Here is a 19,473-nt window from a genome sequence, read left to right as displayed (position 1 = left end):
GAGTAAGTGAACTCTTGCACTCTTGGTGCTGCCACCTTATACCACCTTTTTCCAGAAACAGTGGTACTGCAGACAAAGGCAGCCTTTTTGCTTGAAGTTGTTACAGCTTTTCTTGTTAGACAATCCATCACTCTTCCAAACTTCTTCGCTCCGGTTCTCCCCTAGAAAGAGACTCCATCAGCTCAACTCTAAAAGAGCTTTGAGTTTACATTGATCATGCTGAAGACCATTGGGTGGACAATCTGCTCTTCTTATGGTTTTCTGGGGCAAATAAAGACAAGGCAGTGCAGAAAAGGACTCTGTCCGGGTAGATAGTTCTCTGTTCTATGATCCGCTATACACTGGTTAAGAAGCAGCCTCAGGCTGGATTTTGGGCCCACTCCATGAGGGTCAAGACTGCTCCAACTGTGCTGGTACATGAAGTGCTGGACCTGTCAAATTGTGACAGGGGCGTCTGTACACATAGTAACTAAGCACTACTGCCTTGACAGCTAGTTCTAAAGAGAAGGGCATTTCGCTCATTCAGTCCTGCAGGATTTTTTAAATGGAGCCTTTTCACAGGACCCAAACCTTGGACTTACTGCTTTGGTAACTATTCTAAGGTTGAGGAAGCTGCGATTGGAAGTATCCATCATAATGTGAAATGCTCTTTCTGTTGGATATGCTACCTAACCAGATTCCTTACTGCCCACCGCCTCCCTATTCAGTGTAATGGTCTCCTTCCCAATCTAAAAAGAGCCCAATCGAGGAATCTCAACACTGGTATTATTGAGAACTGTTACGCTCCTTTGTTCGAGTACGCAGACAGAGTCTAGAAAGAAACTGACATTAGCACGCGGGGTAGTACTTATATGCGGCTCCGTTTGTCACTTCCGGGATGGAACAAACCTACCTACGAGCGCAGGAGCAATGCAGTTTAAATACTCTTGACCCATTATGCCCTTTTGAGGTAGTCTAAAGTTAAGTAATCTGTGGTTAGGTAGAGTATCCACCAGAAAGAGCGTTATCGAAGGTAAGTAAAACGTTCTACAAGGTAGCAACTAGACCCCTCCACCTTGCACTGTAGCAGTGGATGAAAGTTCCCTCAATCATAATTCCATAATGAGAGCTGTGACCTCAGTTGTGTGTAACTTGTGTTGGTGAGAGTCTGTGTTGTATTTTTGCCCAGGCCCTTTCCCCAGAGCCTCTTTTAATAACTAATCAAGCTTGAAAACCTTAACGTGGTAGTGTAGTGACAGTCTACAGATCCCCAATTCTGTTTTTTAAAGAACTTTTTCTTTTTTAGTGGAAGATCCAGACGATATAGAAACTGAAATATTGGAAGACAATAAAATGGATAAAAGCAGTATATGTCCAGTTGCAGTTGTTAAAGTCTGGGATAAAGAATTTAAGGCAGCAAGGTAAAGAGTCAAAATGCATACATTATTGAATAGATGATTGGCCTGCTTTGCCATGGTGTCTAAGTTGATATCCATGATTCTTTTTGTAACTGATGTAAAGGCACTCTTATGTTACTAATTTGGTTAATGTGCATTTTCTAAATATTGTCTGTGTTTTATCAGATGTCTAGGGCTTAATGTAACAATGAAACCTGGAAGCAAGCAAATGCTGGAAAGTCAACCCCCCCACCAACCCCCCCCCCATGCAACATTACAACTTTCAGTGTCCAGTAGTGTTATGTTATGTTATACGACATTTATATCACGCACGAATACTCAGGAGTGTCTCGGCCCGGAAGCCAATTTGAAGGAGACAGAAGGGCGTATACTAAGGCTGGATGCTAATTAAAGAGCAAGGTTTTTAACTGCTTTTTAAACAGCCTAAGGTCTTGGGTGTTTCGTAGCTCGTACGGAAGGGCATTCCAGGCTTTGGCTGCCTTGAATGAAAGAGAACTGCCCCCTGTTCTAATACTACTCAATAAACAATGGGGTGACCCTGTGTCCCTCAGAACCTGGGTATAGTGATGCAAAAAGTACAATGGTTCTGTTGGGTATGAACAAAATATTTCTTATACATACAGTTTAATTTAAGGACAAGTCATTTTATACTTAGTTTGAATGTGAACGTGTTTTCCAAGGAACACACAATAAACACAAATAAATAAAGATGTTTTTTGGGGGTATTTGAGATATTTTACATAAATTAAATCATTTATATGTACCCACATTTGAGGAATTTTGTTGTGTACATTGCTGACAAGGTGACAATTTTTTATGGTGGATTGTGATGAAGGGCCATCCAGTCGAGTTCGATGCCGATCTCCTGTGGAATCTTTCACGCAAATGAGGAAGTCTCGGACGGGCTAAGTTAAACGTTCCCGTCTGAAATTTTAAGGATTTAGACGCAAGGGCCGCAATGAATCCTGCCAAATAACCGCATCAAGTTGGTCGGTCTGTCTGGGCCCTCCTCCATATTGAATTGAGCATAACCAGGACTGACTCTGGTTTCTGTTAGGCTGCCATCCCTCTCCCCCACGTCAGTCCTGATGAAGACCCGCCTTGACCATTCAATCTCGCGCATGTAGGGTTGAAACTTCGACTATACTTCCCGGTCCAGTACAAGGCCTCGCTCAAAAAATACTGGAAGTGAATAGAGCAGCAGGGCCATTGTGTTTCTCTCTACTCTGGCCGCTTTCAAACCTGTATATATTTTTTACCTTGTACATATCACGCACTTATTGTATCACTAAGCACAAGATGTCACTTCATCACAATTCACCTTAAAAAAAATTCACCTTGTTGGCAGCAATGTGCACAACACAATTCCTCAAATGATTTAATTTATATAAAATATCTCAAATACCCAAAAAAACTTCTTTTTTTATTTGTGTTTATTGTGTGTTCCTTGGAAAACGCTTTCACATTCAAACAAAGTATAAATTGACTTGTCCTTAAATTAAATTGTATGTATAAGAAATATTTTGTTCATACCCGACAGAACCATTGTACTTTTTGCAACCCTGTTCTACAAGGCGGTAGCGAGGGATAACGGCGAGGCATTGCCCTGCAGAGCGTAGATGTCAATGAGGCACATAGAAGTCAAAACGTCTCCTGAGATAGGGGGGCCCGGATTTGTATAAGGCACCATGGGCAGGAGTAAGGGCCTTAAACAGGACACTCTGTCCCACCGGGAGCCAATGCAAATACCGGAGATGTTGCTTTGTACTAGACCTGCCAGAAATGCCCAACAGCAATCTTGCTGCCGCATTCTGGATGGTCTGCAACTTTTTCAGCTGATAGCCGGGAAGACCAATGTATAAAGCATTGGCGTAGTCTATGCGCGATAGGATGAGAGCGCGGGTCACTATTTCCTTTGCTGATCTAGGCAGCAATGGCAGGAATTTCCTAAGTAATTTGAGTGTGCCGAAGCACACTCTGGCCAATTTGTTTATCTGCGGTGCGAATCTGAGGTCCTCACTGAACCAGACCTCCAGATTCTTCACTGGACTTCCCGTTGACTTAGGAATGGGGTAACCCACTGGCCAAAGGTCATCCCTGAAGTGCGGAGGGAAGGACCCATAGAGAAGGACCTCAGACTTGTCCTCATTGCTTTTGAGTTGGGCCCGCGCCCTCCATTTCAAAACTGCTGCAAGACAGTTTTTGGCTAAATCAGGGGACAGATCGTTTTCCTTCCATGTAAAGAGGAGCTGGGTATCATCAGCGTAGGCAATGATCTTTGTGCCCAGCTCCTCTGCCAGATAGATTAACGGCGTGACGTATACGTTGAAGAGAAGGGGGCTCAAAGTTGAACCTTGGGGGACTCCTGTGGTCTCCTTTCTTGATACTGAAGAGAACGGAGGCAGCCATACCTGCTGTGTTCTGTTCTCTAGAAAGGATTCAATCCAATCCCACACCAAGCCAGAGATTCCAATATTGGAAAGAGGGGCCAAAAGTTGACGATGCGGCACCGTGTCGAAGGCGGCAGAGAGGTCCAATAAAATCAGGACCGCTCTGCCGCCTGAATCTAGGCATTCTCTAATAGCCTCCGACATCTCCACCAGGGTAGTCTCAGTACTATAGGAGGCCCTAAATCCGACTGGGCTGGGTGGAGGGCACCAGAAGTCTCAACAAACTTGGAGAGTTGTTTGTGTACTGCCCTCTCACACACCTTCGCCACAGCCGGGAGAAGTGAAATAGATCGGTAGCTGACTAGTGTAGCAGGGTTTAAGGAAGGCTTTTTTAGCAGGGGGAGTAGTTTCGCCTGTTTCCACTCCGGTGGGACCATAGTGGTTTAAAGCGATAAATTGACAATATTATTCACTTCAGGGTTAACCACCTCCTCTGCCGCTTCTAACTGCCTAGCTAAACAAGGATCAGCTGGGCAACCTGATTTAAGGGATTTGAGGATGGCCAGTGTATTCAACAGAGGAATGGGTGTAAAAGCTGTCAAAAAAGTGCAGGGTGAGGCTGAGCCTGGGTCTGGGGCAGTCTGATACTAGGCGCGAAGCTGTCCTGGATCGTTTGGATCTTGTCTATAAAGAAACCGGACAGCTTCTCGCACCAAGAGTTGGAGGCAGGAAAGGCAATACGTTTCCCGCAAGGCTGCAGGAAACTCTGGACGATAGAGAACATTTCTTTTGAGTTGTTTTTTGACTGAGCGATGCACTCCACGTATGATCCGTAGACTGTAGTGCATTTAATTTGAGAGTTTTTTGGGGTGGGAAGTGTTTGATTGAAAGAAATGTATGTAGCCTGGGAATCAGTTTCCTTACAAAAAGTAGGATGCAAATAAGTCCAGTATCCTATATTGGGAAGTGAGTTATCCAAGACAAAATAATTGGAATTTCTTGGCATTCTGTCTTGTCAGAGATAGCACGAAGTTACGGACCAAAAACATTTATTGCAAATCATCAGAGTAGTTTAGTGGAATAGTTGAGGAGGGAACATTCAGGGCTCACACCCAGCTGCCAAATGAGCACATCTCATTCGCCAGTAGGGTGTGGACACTTATGGTCTTGGTGATTCAATGTTTTTACACATATTGCTGCTAGCCACTGTTGTTTTTTTTCTTCTTTTTTTTCTTTCATTTTATTAGTGAAAAAAAAACATGCAGGATAGTTGACTGGACAAAGCACATTACTTTTGTTCAACATCACTTATTGCATCTTGTTTTTACATCTCTTTAAAGTATGACACAGTGAACCTGCTTTGTTAGTTCATCGAATTGTACTATATACATCACGTTGCACCCACTTTACAGTGCCCTCCTCATGGTACACTACACCAAGCTTGGTCTCATATCCTCCTGCATCCTCATCTACGTGGCGAGAGCTGAACCCGATGCAGCTGCCTTAATGTGTGTGCTCAGTGGGTGTTTGCTGACTTTGTGCCGGCATCATCGTATGTTGTCTCTTGAGTGTTTGCTCCTACAGGCTGAAGTGCCTCCTTCCTCAGTAAGTATTGCGGTAGCTCTCCCATATGTTTTTGGGTCGACTATATAGGGAAAGTATGTTGTTGTATATCTCGGACTGAATATGGCAGTAGGTCATGTCCCTGTGGCATATTTCAATTGTGGGCACTGGGCCTTTAGCCCATATCATCACTACGCATCCCTTGGACAATAATATCCCTACTGCTATCAGTTTACGATGTGATTTCCCAACATCTTTTGTGTATCCCAATAGGGCCATAAACTGGTCTGCCAGTTATCCCCGTTATCTGTTCTAGCTCTCGTAAAATATCCTCACAGAAGGTAAACACCTCATGACAATGCCAGGCAACATGTATGAAACTAGCTGTTGGGTCTGCACACCTATGGCACGCTGCTTTACTCAGGTGCCCATATCTGTGTAGTCTCTCAGGACTTTAGTAGATCCTGTTAATGTACTTGAATTGTATTAGCCTGTGATGACCATTTTCTGACATACCCGTAGTCATTTCACAGCAGTATTTCGAGCTCCCGTCATCAATGTTTCTGCCTTAGCTCCCTTTGCCATTCCTGTCTAGCTTTGGTCATGAGTGGTCTACGGGCTTCCTGCGCGGCAGAGTAAAGCTTAGTGACAAGTTTAAAGGGCACACTTTCTTTTAAAGTGGTGGATAATGCAAGCATGTCTAGGGGCTCTAACATATCCTCTCCTAGGATTGTCCGTAGCGCCTGTCTGAGCCTATGGTAGTGGAAATGCGTCATGCTCGTTGGGACGTCCAAATCAGTTACAATCATCTCCCAGCTCTTCACTGTGCCCTCCTTGAATAGATCCCCCATTTTTGTGACTTTCAGTGTCTTCAATGCCGCCGCCACATCTCGTTCCTGCCTCAGCCTGAACCACGAACACCAGTCTATCGTATAAGAGGGGAGTATAAAAGGGAACCCGTCTGTTTTTCTAGAAGGCTCCACCATGCATACGTTGTGGAATTGAGGGTGTCGAAACACCTATAGCCCCTCTTTGGTGGAGAGAATATTGTTTGGGGGAGAGTAACGAGTGCGGCAGCATCTCGATGCGGTAGTTCTGTAGGTCAATGAAACCAGTAGTGTGTGACGGAGCTTTACGCAGCTTCATAATATATTTCAAAGTCCTGAGCACCAAGTCCTCCCATATCATATGGCAAATAGAGCGTAATGTTGTAAGAACACTCTTGTCAACAGGATTGGGCTGTTTTGAAATAAGAATAAAAATCTCGGTAGGATCACTATTTTCATGATGGCTATATGGGACAGTGGGAGCTTTATCCAATGTTCAGTGTCTTTTTCTAGTATGTGCATTGCTTTCCTATAGTTACCTCTGACTACTACTGAAGGTTCCGTATGAATCTGTATGCCCAAATAGCTGACAGAATCAGTGGACCAATTTAGTGGAAACTCATTAGGAACCGGCTGCATTACTGGGGTAAGAGGAAATAATTAGGATTTTCTCCAATTGACACGAAGTCCAGACAGTGCTCCATATCGTTCGACTTTTCTAAGTACCGGAGCAAGGTTCTTCTCCGGATCATGGCTCTATATTAGTGTGTTATCCGCATATGCTAAGACAATGAGATTGTATCAAAGCCCTCTGTGGCTATAGTATTCTTGGAAGGCACTTGCCGGAGGTCTCGCTGTCAGGGCGTATCGTAAGGGTGAGACGGGGCATCCCTGTCTGGTACCTCTCGTTATCTGCATTTGTTGACATACTGCATTCCCAATACGTACTCTAGCTACAGGGCTATTATATAATACATCTACTAGTGCTAGGAATATATCACCCACCCTGATGCGGCGAAGCACAGAGCACATAAAGGCCCACTCGACCGAATCGAAGGCCTTCTCCGCATCTAGAAATATTGCCGCAGATTTTACTTCCAGGTTGATGTGTTGCATGGTTGCAAAGAGGGTGCGGAGGTTTGAAGTAATGCTTCGTCCCAGAACAAACCCAGACTGTTACTGTTTTATCACTCCAGGTAGTATTGGAGATAGTCTGTTGGCTAGTATCTTAGCATACAATTTGGTGTCCACATTTAAAAGGGACATGGGCCTGTATAAAGCATACTGCGTGGGGTCTTGGCCTGGCTTTAATATAGTTACGATCATTGCTGCGCCATAGTGGGGGGCATAGTTCCTGCTGTTGCCATTTCCTCAAAAATAGTTATCAAATGTGGTATGAGGAGATCCTGAAATGCCTTATAGAAGGCTACTGTAAGACCGTCTGACCCTGGAGCATTGCCAGATTGCATGCCTGCTAGTGCCCGCTTTATTTTGTCTATGCCATAATGTGCTCCCTAGGCTTGTTGGTGAGCCAAGTCCTGGCGATGTCTTCAAGGTAATCTCTAATTGCCTCGTCATCTGGGGTGATTTTGGTTGTGTAGAGATTTGAATTGTATTCATGGAATCTCCCCACTATGTGGCCCTCATCCTGAATCATCTCCCCTTGTTCATCTGCCAATGTGGTAGAGCCTCTTAGGTCCTGCCTACGTCGCATAAGTGCTGCTAAGGTTGCCCCAGGCCTATCCCTATCCCCATAGACATGTGCTGTAGCATATTTCCCCATATGCAGCACCTCACTATCAGCGGTCTCATGGGAGTCGGTAATCTTGGCTTTAAGTTCCCCCAATATCTGTTGGTCATCTGTGTCCCTATGCTTGACCTCTAAGGCAGCTATTTCCTTTTCTAGTGCAGAGAGTCTGCCCCAGAGAGATCGAAGGACTTCAGAGTGTTTAGTCATTGTGCCTCTAATGTAAACCTTAAATGTCTCCCAGACCGTAGTGAAGGTTTCTACCGATACAACATTATGTGAGAAAAAGTCAGCTATTGCAGCTGCTAGTTCGATCCGAACCACCTGATCCAGTAATGAGTATGAGGGAAATCTCCATGTGAATGGGGCAGCCACCTGTCATCTTAGCTCAAGGTCAAGCACTATTGGCGAATGATCCAAATAGGTACGTGGGCAAGGTTTGCATCTCCTAACTTGTGGTGTTAAGTTTCTTGATAGTAACCAGTAGTCGATCCTGGTGTGTATATAGTGTGCTGCTGAGTAATGTGTGTATCCGGTGCTCCTGGGGTTCCGCTGCCTCCCAAGTATCTACAAGGTCTAGTGTACCTAGCATACCTTCAATTGCTCGGGCCGCAGCAGATAGGCGTCGGGGAGGGCCTTTTGATCGATTTAAGGTTGGGTCTAGTATACAATTAAAGTCCTCTTCCCTTTCCTATAGGCCTTTGTCGCTCATAAACTTTGACGTGAAAAATATTGGCTAAGTTGGTGGCGAACAGGCTACAACCCCTTCTTACGCTCATTGCACGCTCATTGCACATTGCATCAATTGAGCTTTATCCCCGTATGGCCTACATCCCACAACCTCTGAATCTTCTTCACTGTTGTGCACCACATCCATCCTGATGTGAAAGCAGCCGCACTATTCCTTGACGCTACTAAAGCGTTTGCCATGCTTGAATGGCCTTATTTGTTACGAGTCTTGGAGCGAATGGGGTTCAGCCCCCTATTTCTTAGCCTCATACGTTTGCTTTATACGAAGTCATCTGCTCAGACAAGAGTGAACGGGATGGTGTCACTGTCATTCGCCATTTTACGGGGAACGAGGCAGGGCTGCCCCCTTTCCCCAATTCTTTTTGCAATAGCCATGGAACCTCTTGTGGCCCGCATTAGACAGCATCACACCGCCAGGGGAATTGGGTTCAGCACTAGAAGCTTTTTAATATCACTATATGTTGACAATGTCACACTGTATGTCATCGACCCAGCGATAAATCTAGATCCACTACTGCGCAAATTTATCAAATTTGGGGCCCTGTCCGGGATCTCCATTAATTGGAACAAATCAGAATTTTTCCCTTGATGGAACACACCACCCCTCTTCCCACCGAATTTCCCCTACAGTGGGCTAATTAACCAATAAAGTATCTGGGGATATGGCTCAGCAGGAAATTACAGGACATATGGGAAATGAACTACGGGCGAGCCATAAATTGGCTGGAAGGAAAAGTTACTGCGTGGGCCGGACTCCCTCTCTTTTAAGCGGGAAGAATAGCTTTAGCTAAGATGGTGATGCTACCTAAATTACTTTACCTATTCTTCAATATACTACTCCCCCTCACTCAAGCCTTTTTTAAAACAGTTAGATCCTTGTTTGTGTCGCTGATCTAGGCATGCAGGCTCGAGTCTCGTGGGCACTACTCACCCTTCCACTGCACCTGGTTAGCCTGGGTGCACCGGACATACAATTGTATGCCTTGAGTGCACAGGTGCAATTCCTACATTATTGAGTGCATCCGACACCATTTTTACCCCATACAGCGGTGGAGACGGATGCGGCGGCACCCCTCCCTCTGCAAATGGCATTATACCAATCCGGCAAACATCCCCGTGACAACATAAACACGGTCAACACACTGAGGTGGGTGTGGGATGGACTAAAGAAAAGAGCAAAACATTCCGTCCTATACGCCCCATCTATATCTTTGGCACAAAATCCAATGTTGCCAACGATGGAAGACGGTGCTAGCAGGGCATTGGCAGACAAAATGGGGATCTGCACATTTGCGGATTTAGAAGCTGTGGAAGATAAAGCTGTGCCCTTCTCAGAACTGTTCTTGTATCTTAAGCTTAGGGCTACATGCAGAGCACTGCACAACACTTTTCCAAGTCCGCCACCCACATTACTTGCTCTAGAAAATGTCATTAAGTCGGAATCCCTGCGCAGATTAATCACTCACATTTACAATAATATGCAACATTCAGCCCCACTGATGCAACCAAAGGCACTTCAGGCATGAAACGAGGAACTGCCAGCGCCGTTCACGAAAGAACAATGGGCCTACTGCTGTAGCCAACTCATGGCTCTATCGCCCAACTACAAACTTCACTTAATACACTTTAAATATCTGCACAGGTTTTACAGGACCCCTGTCATCTTACATCGTATAGGCCTAAAGGACGATGATGGTTGCTGGAGATGTGGCTCTGCATCCGCCTCATTTCTACACATGGCGTGGAGCTGCCCACAGCTTGCCTCATTCTGGCCCCTGTATTTACAAAAATACATGAGATCATATGCATACAGGTTACCCTGGACCCCATACTGGGGTTGTTGTGTTATGTAAAAGAGACGCCAGTCAAGAGTAGGAAGCTGCATGCTATGCTGCTTCTTTTCGCTAAAAGATGTGTGGCAGTACATTGGGGGGGAAAGGGGCTCCCAGCATTAAAGAATGGCTACTAGATGTAACATTCGGGCATTCACAATTAACCACGTTTTGGGAATTAATGCCGTCAGCGTCCAGACTTAAAGATATATGGGAGCCATTTGTGTTCTGGGCTCAGGAACAGCAGGGGGAGAGTGGAGCAGTACAGGAGTCAGCAGTGTCCACGCTGACAGGCGCTACCGATACCGCAGTAACTGGCGGCCAATGACAAGGGGAATACTGCATGAGGGGTAATCTAGACAAATGCAACATACTTAATGGCAGGAATCAGGTAGAACGGGTGTGATGAATCAAACTTCAAGTTGTGTTTCTTTTTAATTAGTGTGTATTTTAACTGTACTGTGGAATGGGAACTGGCGTTGAGTTGATGGCCTATCACCTGCTTTAAATTTGTGGAGATCAATGCACGTCTGTATTACTTACTGTTATGTTGGACATACCTGGATGTACAAAACTTGATGTATTGATTAGCAACTGGCACGTTGTTTGTAATGTTTGACATTGTTTGAAAATATCAATAAAAATAAAAATAAAAAAAAGTCCCCTTCCCAGATCTGTGGCAGTGTGCTCCAATGTGCTAGACGTGACCCCAGCGCCTCATAGAACTGTGTATTATCGAAATTTGGACCGTATACCCCTACCAGGACAGCTTCCCACCTCACTGTGTTGCACCATGCTATAACTATCTGCAAACACCTCCTGTAGCTGGATTTTAGACCTACAATCGACCCAGATCAGAACTCACTGTGCATGGAATGTGAATGCAGCAGCACAGTACTGGCCACGTAACTGCTGCCAGGATAATGTACTACTTTATTTTTATTTTTTTTAGATATGTTTTTATTGGCATTTTTCTTACTTACTCGTAATAACATACATATAAGCTTCTATCAATTTACATAACATTACAGTATACATCTTACTAAATTTCAATTATAGCAACCTTTCTGTAGCAACATTGCAGGAGTTTACAATTCTATCTCTGGTTGTCCAATCCTATACCACGTATATGCTATACTGCTGTTCATTCAGTAATTCCCATCTTGCTATGACATCGTCTGCCAGGAGGAGCTGTGGTTCTCTACACCCAGCAAAGCCACATCTTGCTTTCCTGAACAACAAAATTATCCCAATTCCTAGGGAACTATGTAACTAAATACTATCCAGTGGTGTGAGGAAATATGAATTTTGTGATCAGTTATGTCCCCTATCGTAGACCCCAACGGCTCCATGTGCATGCTATAAGTACATGTATGTTCCCTCCAGTTCCAGTTATAAAGACGCAAATACATGTGCGTCCACCGTCAACATGTCCTCTTTCAGATTCACCATGAATGGGTCAGATATTCCATTCCTAAGTATGAAAGGCCACCGACTTTATGTGGTTCACTTTCCACATTTTACAGATTCAGGCGAGTAGGCCCTGAATTCTGCCATCAAGCCTTTTCCTGCCTTCTGTCTCTGAAAGCTCCAGTCCGAGCCCGCATATGTATCCATGAACTTTGTCCTACTCCCTGCGCGGCTAACGGTGCCTGATCCAGCCTGTTGCCTGCCAAAAACTGTATTTCACCTTCAAGATTATCTGCTCCGCTCCTCATCCGATGCATTCCTGTCTAGTAGTTTAGGTAAACATTCTTCCAGCTACAGTGCAAAGGGCCAGGCCTCACTGTCCTCATGCAAGTAATTCATAGCTCCTGTTACCATGGAAGATTCCTGCCCCCTCGCATCTCATGTAGACACTTAGACGCTTGTACACGCACTAACAGTCAGTATAGAATAGATTCCATCATAGAGACCTTTCCTTTTGGATAATACAGTTCTTTAAACATAAGATATTAGATATGATTTGGGATTAGGTTGACATGACCCCTCAGACTTCTGTCTCCACATGTAGAGCTAAATGTCAAGTCCCCTTCACCCTCTAGTTGCACGTCAAATTACACGTCATGCGGCTGCGCGCGCATCTCTGCCAAACATTTCTGCTGACATTGCAGGATTCTCTTATGGATCCACCCACTTGTGACATCATGTTTAATGACGTTTTTAGTTACGCCTATGTTTACGCCTTTTTTCATTACGTATGTGTATCATTATCTGTACTATCAGTTGTTACGCCTCTTGCATCTGTCTTAATGTAATACTTTTCATATAAATATCGTTACTTGTCAATAATGTATTGCCTTCCCTTCCTGATCCTTCGTGGTGATGGAATTTGAAGCCGACAGTTCGAACTGTAATTCCTTTATAGAGGAATAAAGCCTTTTAGAACCTCTAATACCACGGATTCTGCCTCTTATATTTACTGAGTTATTCTTACTAGACTTTACCGCATAAAAAATAGTACCGGTAATGAAATATTTACCACATAAATTGGCGCCCGAACAGGGACACTTTCTCATCTCACGCGCCGGAGTTGCGTTGCAGGCCCGGTCTCCTGCCACAGCTGAACGGACAAAAACGCGTACCTGCAGGATTTCCTGTATCTCCCTCCGGCCAAGCGGGGGCGACTGAGGCTGCGATCAACACCCAGACGAGGCGGTGAGAAGTGCGAAGTATCCCGACCAGAGCCTAGCTGAGAGAGCAAGATCCGAGGTATACAGAGGCCCACCAGGTTCCGAAGTTCCGAGTCCAGTCGAGTCGAGTCCAGTCCGGTCCAGTCCAGTTCAGTTCCGAGGCCTTCCGTTCCGCGCTACCCGGTGAGTACCATTGCCGGGGAGGCATTTAAACGTGCACATAGGTTGTGCCGGTCAAGACGGGTTTGGGTACACAAATCCGGTCTGCACTGTTTCAGCAGTGTATCTGTACTGTTTAGCAGTATATCTAGTATGTCTTGCATATAATTCAGTATTATCTAGTGTTAGTATTATGTCAGTAACTAGTTTTCTATTAGTTATCATCGTTCGTTAAAACTGTTAAATGTTAAAATACGTTCTACATATTGTGGTGTGAATGATTGTTCATTATTGTGTTTATTGTATTAAGTGTGTTCAAGTAATAAGGTCTAAAAATGCCGCTCTTTTCAAAATTAAGACAGATCAAAACCAGAAAAGGGGTACTCGAAGAAGCTGTTCCCATTCCACCTAGGGACACTCCAGGATACTTTATGTATCATAAGCATGGCCTAGATGCCGTGTTATTTCTTGATTTATGGGTGGACTACACCAAAGAGTTGCCAGAAAGTCAGAGGTGGCCCGCAGCGGGGACCTGGGATGCAGATTGCATCATGAGAGTAGAAGAAGAATTATGGAAAAAGAAAGCCAGACAGTCACAGAAAGATGCCATTGAATTATGGCGTAAAGAATCATATAGACGTACAGAAAAAGCGCTCAGACAGGAAGAGAAAGGTAGGGAGAATTCAAATAAAGCCCGAGAAAATCTATTAATTGAGGAAGGTACCCGAGTAAAATCAGAACAAGTAGATAGACAAAGAAATATCCTTATGAATGGGATGTATCCTCTTCTGGCCGAAGGGTTACCTCAGGCCACCCCGGAAATACCGAAACACCTGACACCTCCATTACTCCCGATAAAAGCACATCCTAAAACAGCAAAAGACGTTTTCCTTTCCTCCTATTTAGATGACGTAGCTCCCGAGTATGCTAATACCATACCACACACACCGCTTGCTGATGGTGTTCAACGTCAAGATCATCCGTCTGTATCCCCGCAACAACAAAGTCCTACGCCCATTCCCACAGGTCCGTCCGTTTCTACTGTTTTTCCCGCATCTACAATTTCTATCTTACGTCCAACGAATCCTTTCTTGCCTAGCACCTCAGACGGTGCTACAGGAGGTACGACAAACATAATATTGCCACAGGTAGAACCCAGGAAAGACCACGTCCACCTAGACAGGATCAGAATCAACAACAAATCCCTCAGCATGCACAACATAGGCCAGCTCCGCAACAGCCAGCTCCGCAACAGGCAGCTCCACAACAGACCGTAGCACCACCACAAGCGCAGCCTATTGCTGCCACACAAGCAACAACGCAACAGATGTACCAGTATGCACAAAATGACTATCCCGATTATCAGCGATACACATGAAATAGCCTAGAGAGGGAAGTTGGCTTACCCCTTATCGAGGTTCCTGTAGATCAAGAGGGACCTTATGTACATAGTGAACTATTAGGGGAAGACAGAAAGTTTTTACTTGATACAGGGGCAAGCAGAACAACTATACGACGCAGTGAAGTTCCAGGGGCACCCCTCTCAGGCTCACAGAATATTTCCCTTGGATTCTCAGGAAAACCTATCATTAATGAAGTAACACAACCCCTACCACTTACGGTTGGTCCATTGACACGAACCACAGATTTATTGCTTACTAAATCATGTCCAGAAAACTTGTTAGGTATAAAAACATTGAAAGCTCTAGGAGCTATAATATGTTGTTCTCCGGAAGGAGTACGATTATTTTTACGTGACTTCAAAGGTCACTACGTGTCCAGAGACATGGATCACCGGCTGCAGAATTTACCTACACATCTATGGGCACAAGGCCCAACTGATGTTGGTTGCATGAACATTACACCATATCGAGTCACACTAAAAACAGGAGTAGTACTACCACGAATGCGACAATACAAGTTACCACCAGATGCTGTTGTGGCTTTGCTGCAAATCATTGACGAGCTCATTGCACAAGGAGTGGTTGTAGAAACGAACTCCAATGTATGTAATTCCCCGATAATTCCGATTCTTAAAAGAACGGATCCAAAAGCATCACCAGTATATCGATTAGTTATTGATCTGCGCGAATTAAATAAATGTATTGTACCACAATACCCTGTGGTCCCAGATATCTCTTCATTACTAACAGCTATTGACTCAGAAGCAACGTTCTTCACTGTAATTGATCTCAAGAATGCTTTCTTTAGCGTCCCAATAGATCCGGAAAGTCAATATTTGTTCGGATTCAGTTTAAATGGACGAAGTTTTAAATTCACACGCGCACCTCAAGGATTTACAGAAAGCCCCAGCATCTATAGCCAAGCACTGAAACGAGAACTTGACAGTATCCACATGCCAATTAACACTGCCTTGCTTCAATATGTCGATGATCTGCTGATCATCGCCCGAAGCGAACCTGAATGTGAAAAAGCGTCACTGACGGTTTTGAAATTTCTGGCCGACAAGGGGCACAAGGTGTCCCCTTCTAAGCTGCAATTCTGTGTCCAGCGAGTTGTTTACCTTGGGCACTCGCTGTCCAAGGAGGGAAGACAGCTTACACCTGATCGCATCCAGTTAATCGCTAACATGCCACCACCCAAGACACAAAAGGAGGTGCGGGCTTTTATAGGTCTCACTTCATACTGTAGGCAGTGGATCCCTCAATATGCATTTCTAGCAAAACCACTCATCCAGTTGACAACACAGGAGGCAGCCACATCGACTGTCCTCCCTTGGACTCAAGAACATACACATGCCTTTGAAAGCTTAAAGAAAGCTTTATGCCAAGCACCTGTTTTAGCAACACCATGTTACAGTAAGCCTTTTACACTCTTTGTTACAGAACGCGAAGGTACTGCCTTGTCAGTACTCACTCAGGAACAAGCAGGATCACACAAACCATGTGCTTATTTCTCTAGTACATTAGATCCAGTAGCTCAGGCTCTTCCTGCGTGCCTGAAATCAGTGGCAGCAACAGCTTTAGCAATCAGACAAAGCGATGCCATAGTGTTAGGACATCAATTGACAGTACAAGTACCACACGTAGTAGAGGTTCTCTTGAACCGCACACAAACACAACACTTGACTATAGCGAGACTCACCGGTTATGAATTAACATTGTTTCAGCCACATATAGAAATCAGACGTTGTAATACGTTAAATCCTGCCACACTTTTGCCAGTAAATGGAACAGATCCATTAGCACATGATTGTATTGAAGTCATTACTATCACGACGAAACCCAGACAAGACTTGACAGACATCCCTTTATCAGATCCAGACCTGACATTGTATGTAGATGGTTCATGTATGAGAACAAGTACAGGAGAGTTAGTGGCCGCTTACGCAGTCACAACAGACACTGAAGTCATTGAAACAAATTGTATTAACACTTTGTCAGCTCAAGCAGCAGAGCTCATCGCTCTGACACAAGCCTGTATTCAAGCCAAAGATAAGAAAGTCAACATATACACAGATTCACGTTATGCATTCGGAGTCGTCCATGACTTCGGCGTACTGTGGCGAGAGAGAGGTTATTTAACTTCTCACGGTGCCCACATCCAACACGGACCCCTCATTCAAGCTCTATTAGACGCGATTCATCTACCTACTGCAATATCGATCATGAAATGCAAAGCTCATACAAAAGTTACCGATATCATTTCTCAGGGTAATGACCTAGCTGACAGAACAGCTAAACAGACTGCTCAGAATCAGACTCATACAACTGACGCGACAAAGACAATAGTTCCGACACCAACACATTGCATGACAGTTAAGGATCCCGCCCTTGATGTAATTGACATACAGACACATGCTACACCCGAAGAAATAAAGAAATGGACTGAATTAGGAGGGATCCAAACGGATCAAGGATGGATGACGAAGGAAAAATCTATATGGTTTCTTCCCGACTCCATGGTTCAAGTCATCATTAACACAATACATAGTCCAGCGCACCTAGGAGAAAAAGCTATGCTAGACAGCATTCAACACATTTGGTTCAACAAACATCTGCGAGCAGCAGCCAAACAGAAAGTACGTACCTGTATGATATGTTGTCAGTTTAATCCAGGTAAAAGCATCCCCGTAGAGCAGGGTGGATTTCAACCTCCCGATCATGCTTTTGAAGTCCTCCAGATGGATTATATCCAGATGGAACGATGTCGAGGATTCAAATATGTTCTCGTAGTTGTCTGTGCTCTTTCCCGTTGGACAGAAGCCTACCCGGTTTCAGATTACACTGCCCGACTACTGCCAAACAGCTAGTTCGAGAATTCTTCCCACGATTCGGTTTGCCACGTGTTGTCTACTCAGATAACGGCCAGCCGTTCTCATCCGAACTGATGAAACACGTTTCACTTCTGTTAGGTTACCAATGGAAATTCCACTGTGTTCGACATCCCGAGGCAGCAGGTCTCGTGGAACGCCATAATCAAACTCTGAAAATTAGATTGTCCAAAATATGTAGAGAAAAAGGTGTCGATTGGATAGTAGCCTTACCAGTTGCGCTCTTTTACATGAGAATGGTAGCACATTCTCGAACAGGGCTATCCCCGTACGAGGTGATCTTCGGTAGACGTGGGGGACGCCTATACGTCGCAAAATCACTGATGTTGACTGTAATATGCTGACAGATTACCTGGCTTCCTTGATGTCTGCACTACAATCTTGTCGTTCACAGGTAGCTGCAGCTTTTCCCGATAACACTGAGGTGAAGCCCCATGACGTGGTTCCAGGTGATCTGGTTCTGGTGCGGAATTTCGACCGGAAGACCCAACTGGAGCCTAGGTGGAAATCGCCTAAACTCGTTCTGCTAACAACAAGGACAGCCGTGAAGATTGAGGGACGTAAAGGGTGGTTGCACTCGAGTCATATCAAGAAATTTTATGGACTACCGTCCGATGTGAACACTCAGCCCTGCATTCCCTCACAGACAGACTCAAAGCTTCCCTTGGTTGAACAAACAAAAACCGAACTTTATAAACTGAAGCTAAGGTCTAGCAAGTCAGACAATTTGATTGTTTAAGTCCTCTCCAAGGTGAATCGGTTGAATTTGTCTCTGACATGTATCCTCTAGACCGGAATAGAGAAAGAAATCGACTGATGCAGCTTAAAAAGCATGCGTATTGTAAATCACTTCGTAGTCATTGCACAGTAACATTATTAATTTTGTTTTTTCTAAGTCTTCTGATCATCATAATTAGTGTATTGCTTCATATGTATTACCCTATTTCTAAGCGTGCTTACAATGTTACTGCTTAACATTCTTTTAGCGAATTACCTCCGCATGAGTTGTCCTATAGATTTGCGCTGCGCAACAACACATTCATTAGTATGTTACATCACTCCCATCAGACCAGCAATGCTACAAATTGTTGGATATGTGGCCGACTCCCTCCCTATCAGAACTATAAGGGAGTTTTGCCCCTCTTTCCGTACCCATTCACTCATAATGGCTCCTGTGGAGCATGGTTTAGCTTGATCAATTCTCTAGATTCAAATTCAGTAGTTTATCAAGACAACTGGGTATGGGGAAACCTGAACCTAGTTTTGCTTAAAGTCTGCTACCCTAACAAGGAGGGACTTCCCAAAAGAACAGGAACTGACCTAGAAAATGAAGTATATGGATTAGGTAATTTTACACTTAACCTCCTGATTCTGAATGTTGAATCCGAAGCTACGCCAATCTTGCCCGCTATGTCAGTATTCCCAGTTAAAGGGGAATTATGTGTAAGAAAGAATGGTTCCATACACATGGGCCATAGTAAATGCACCACTGTAATAAAATTCAGTGATCAAGGCAAGTCTACATTTAGAGCTTCCCGTCATTCCTACTTCATATGTGGCCAGGCTGCATATATACGTCTACCTCTAGATTGGGATGGTACCTGTTACATAGCATTCCTTCTGCCACCTGTTTTCCTAGCCCCTCCTGACTATCACAGAAATATCCATTTAGTACACAATAGACAGCAGAGAGATCTCCCGATTGTCGATTACACTGAAACGGCATGGGAGCAATACACAGATTTCAATAAAGGTTTCTTTCCCTATATAGGAACAGTCACTAATAGTAAGCTGATACGTAGATTAACTAGAACCCTTGAAGCAGTAGTGAACGAGACTACTTCCGCCTTAGGCAATTTAACAGAAGAGCAGTCTGCTGTG

The 19,473-nt window shown here is 44.4% G+C and overlaps 1 protein-coding gene across 2 annotated transcripts in view; it reads left to right on the top strand.

Moving 5' to 3' along the window:
* Nucleotides 1-19,473, top strand: part of NEK1 (NIMA related kinase 1) — a 1,277,786-nt gene that overhangs the window by 835,027 nt on the left and 423,286 nt on the right. For both annotated transcript variants that reach the window (XM_085641815.1, XM_085641814.1), the window contains one exon: nucleotides 1,286-1,400. In XM_085641815.1, the coding sequence (XP_085497941.1) occupies nucleotides 1,286-1,400 (115 nt within the window). The remainder of the gene's footprint in view (nucleotides 1-1,285; nucleotides 1,401-19,473) is intronic.

Source organism: Triturus cristatus, chromosome 2_2 (assembly GCF_964204655.1).
Source record: "Triturus cristatus chromosome 2_2, aTriCri1.1, whole genome shotgun sequence".
Taxonomy (NCBI): domain Eukaryota; kingdom Metazoa; phylum Chordata; class Amphibia; order Caudata; family Salamandridae; genus Triturus; species Triturus cristatus.
This window is presented reverse-complemented; position numbering and strand designations above follow the sequence as displayed.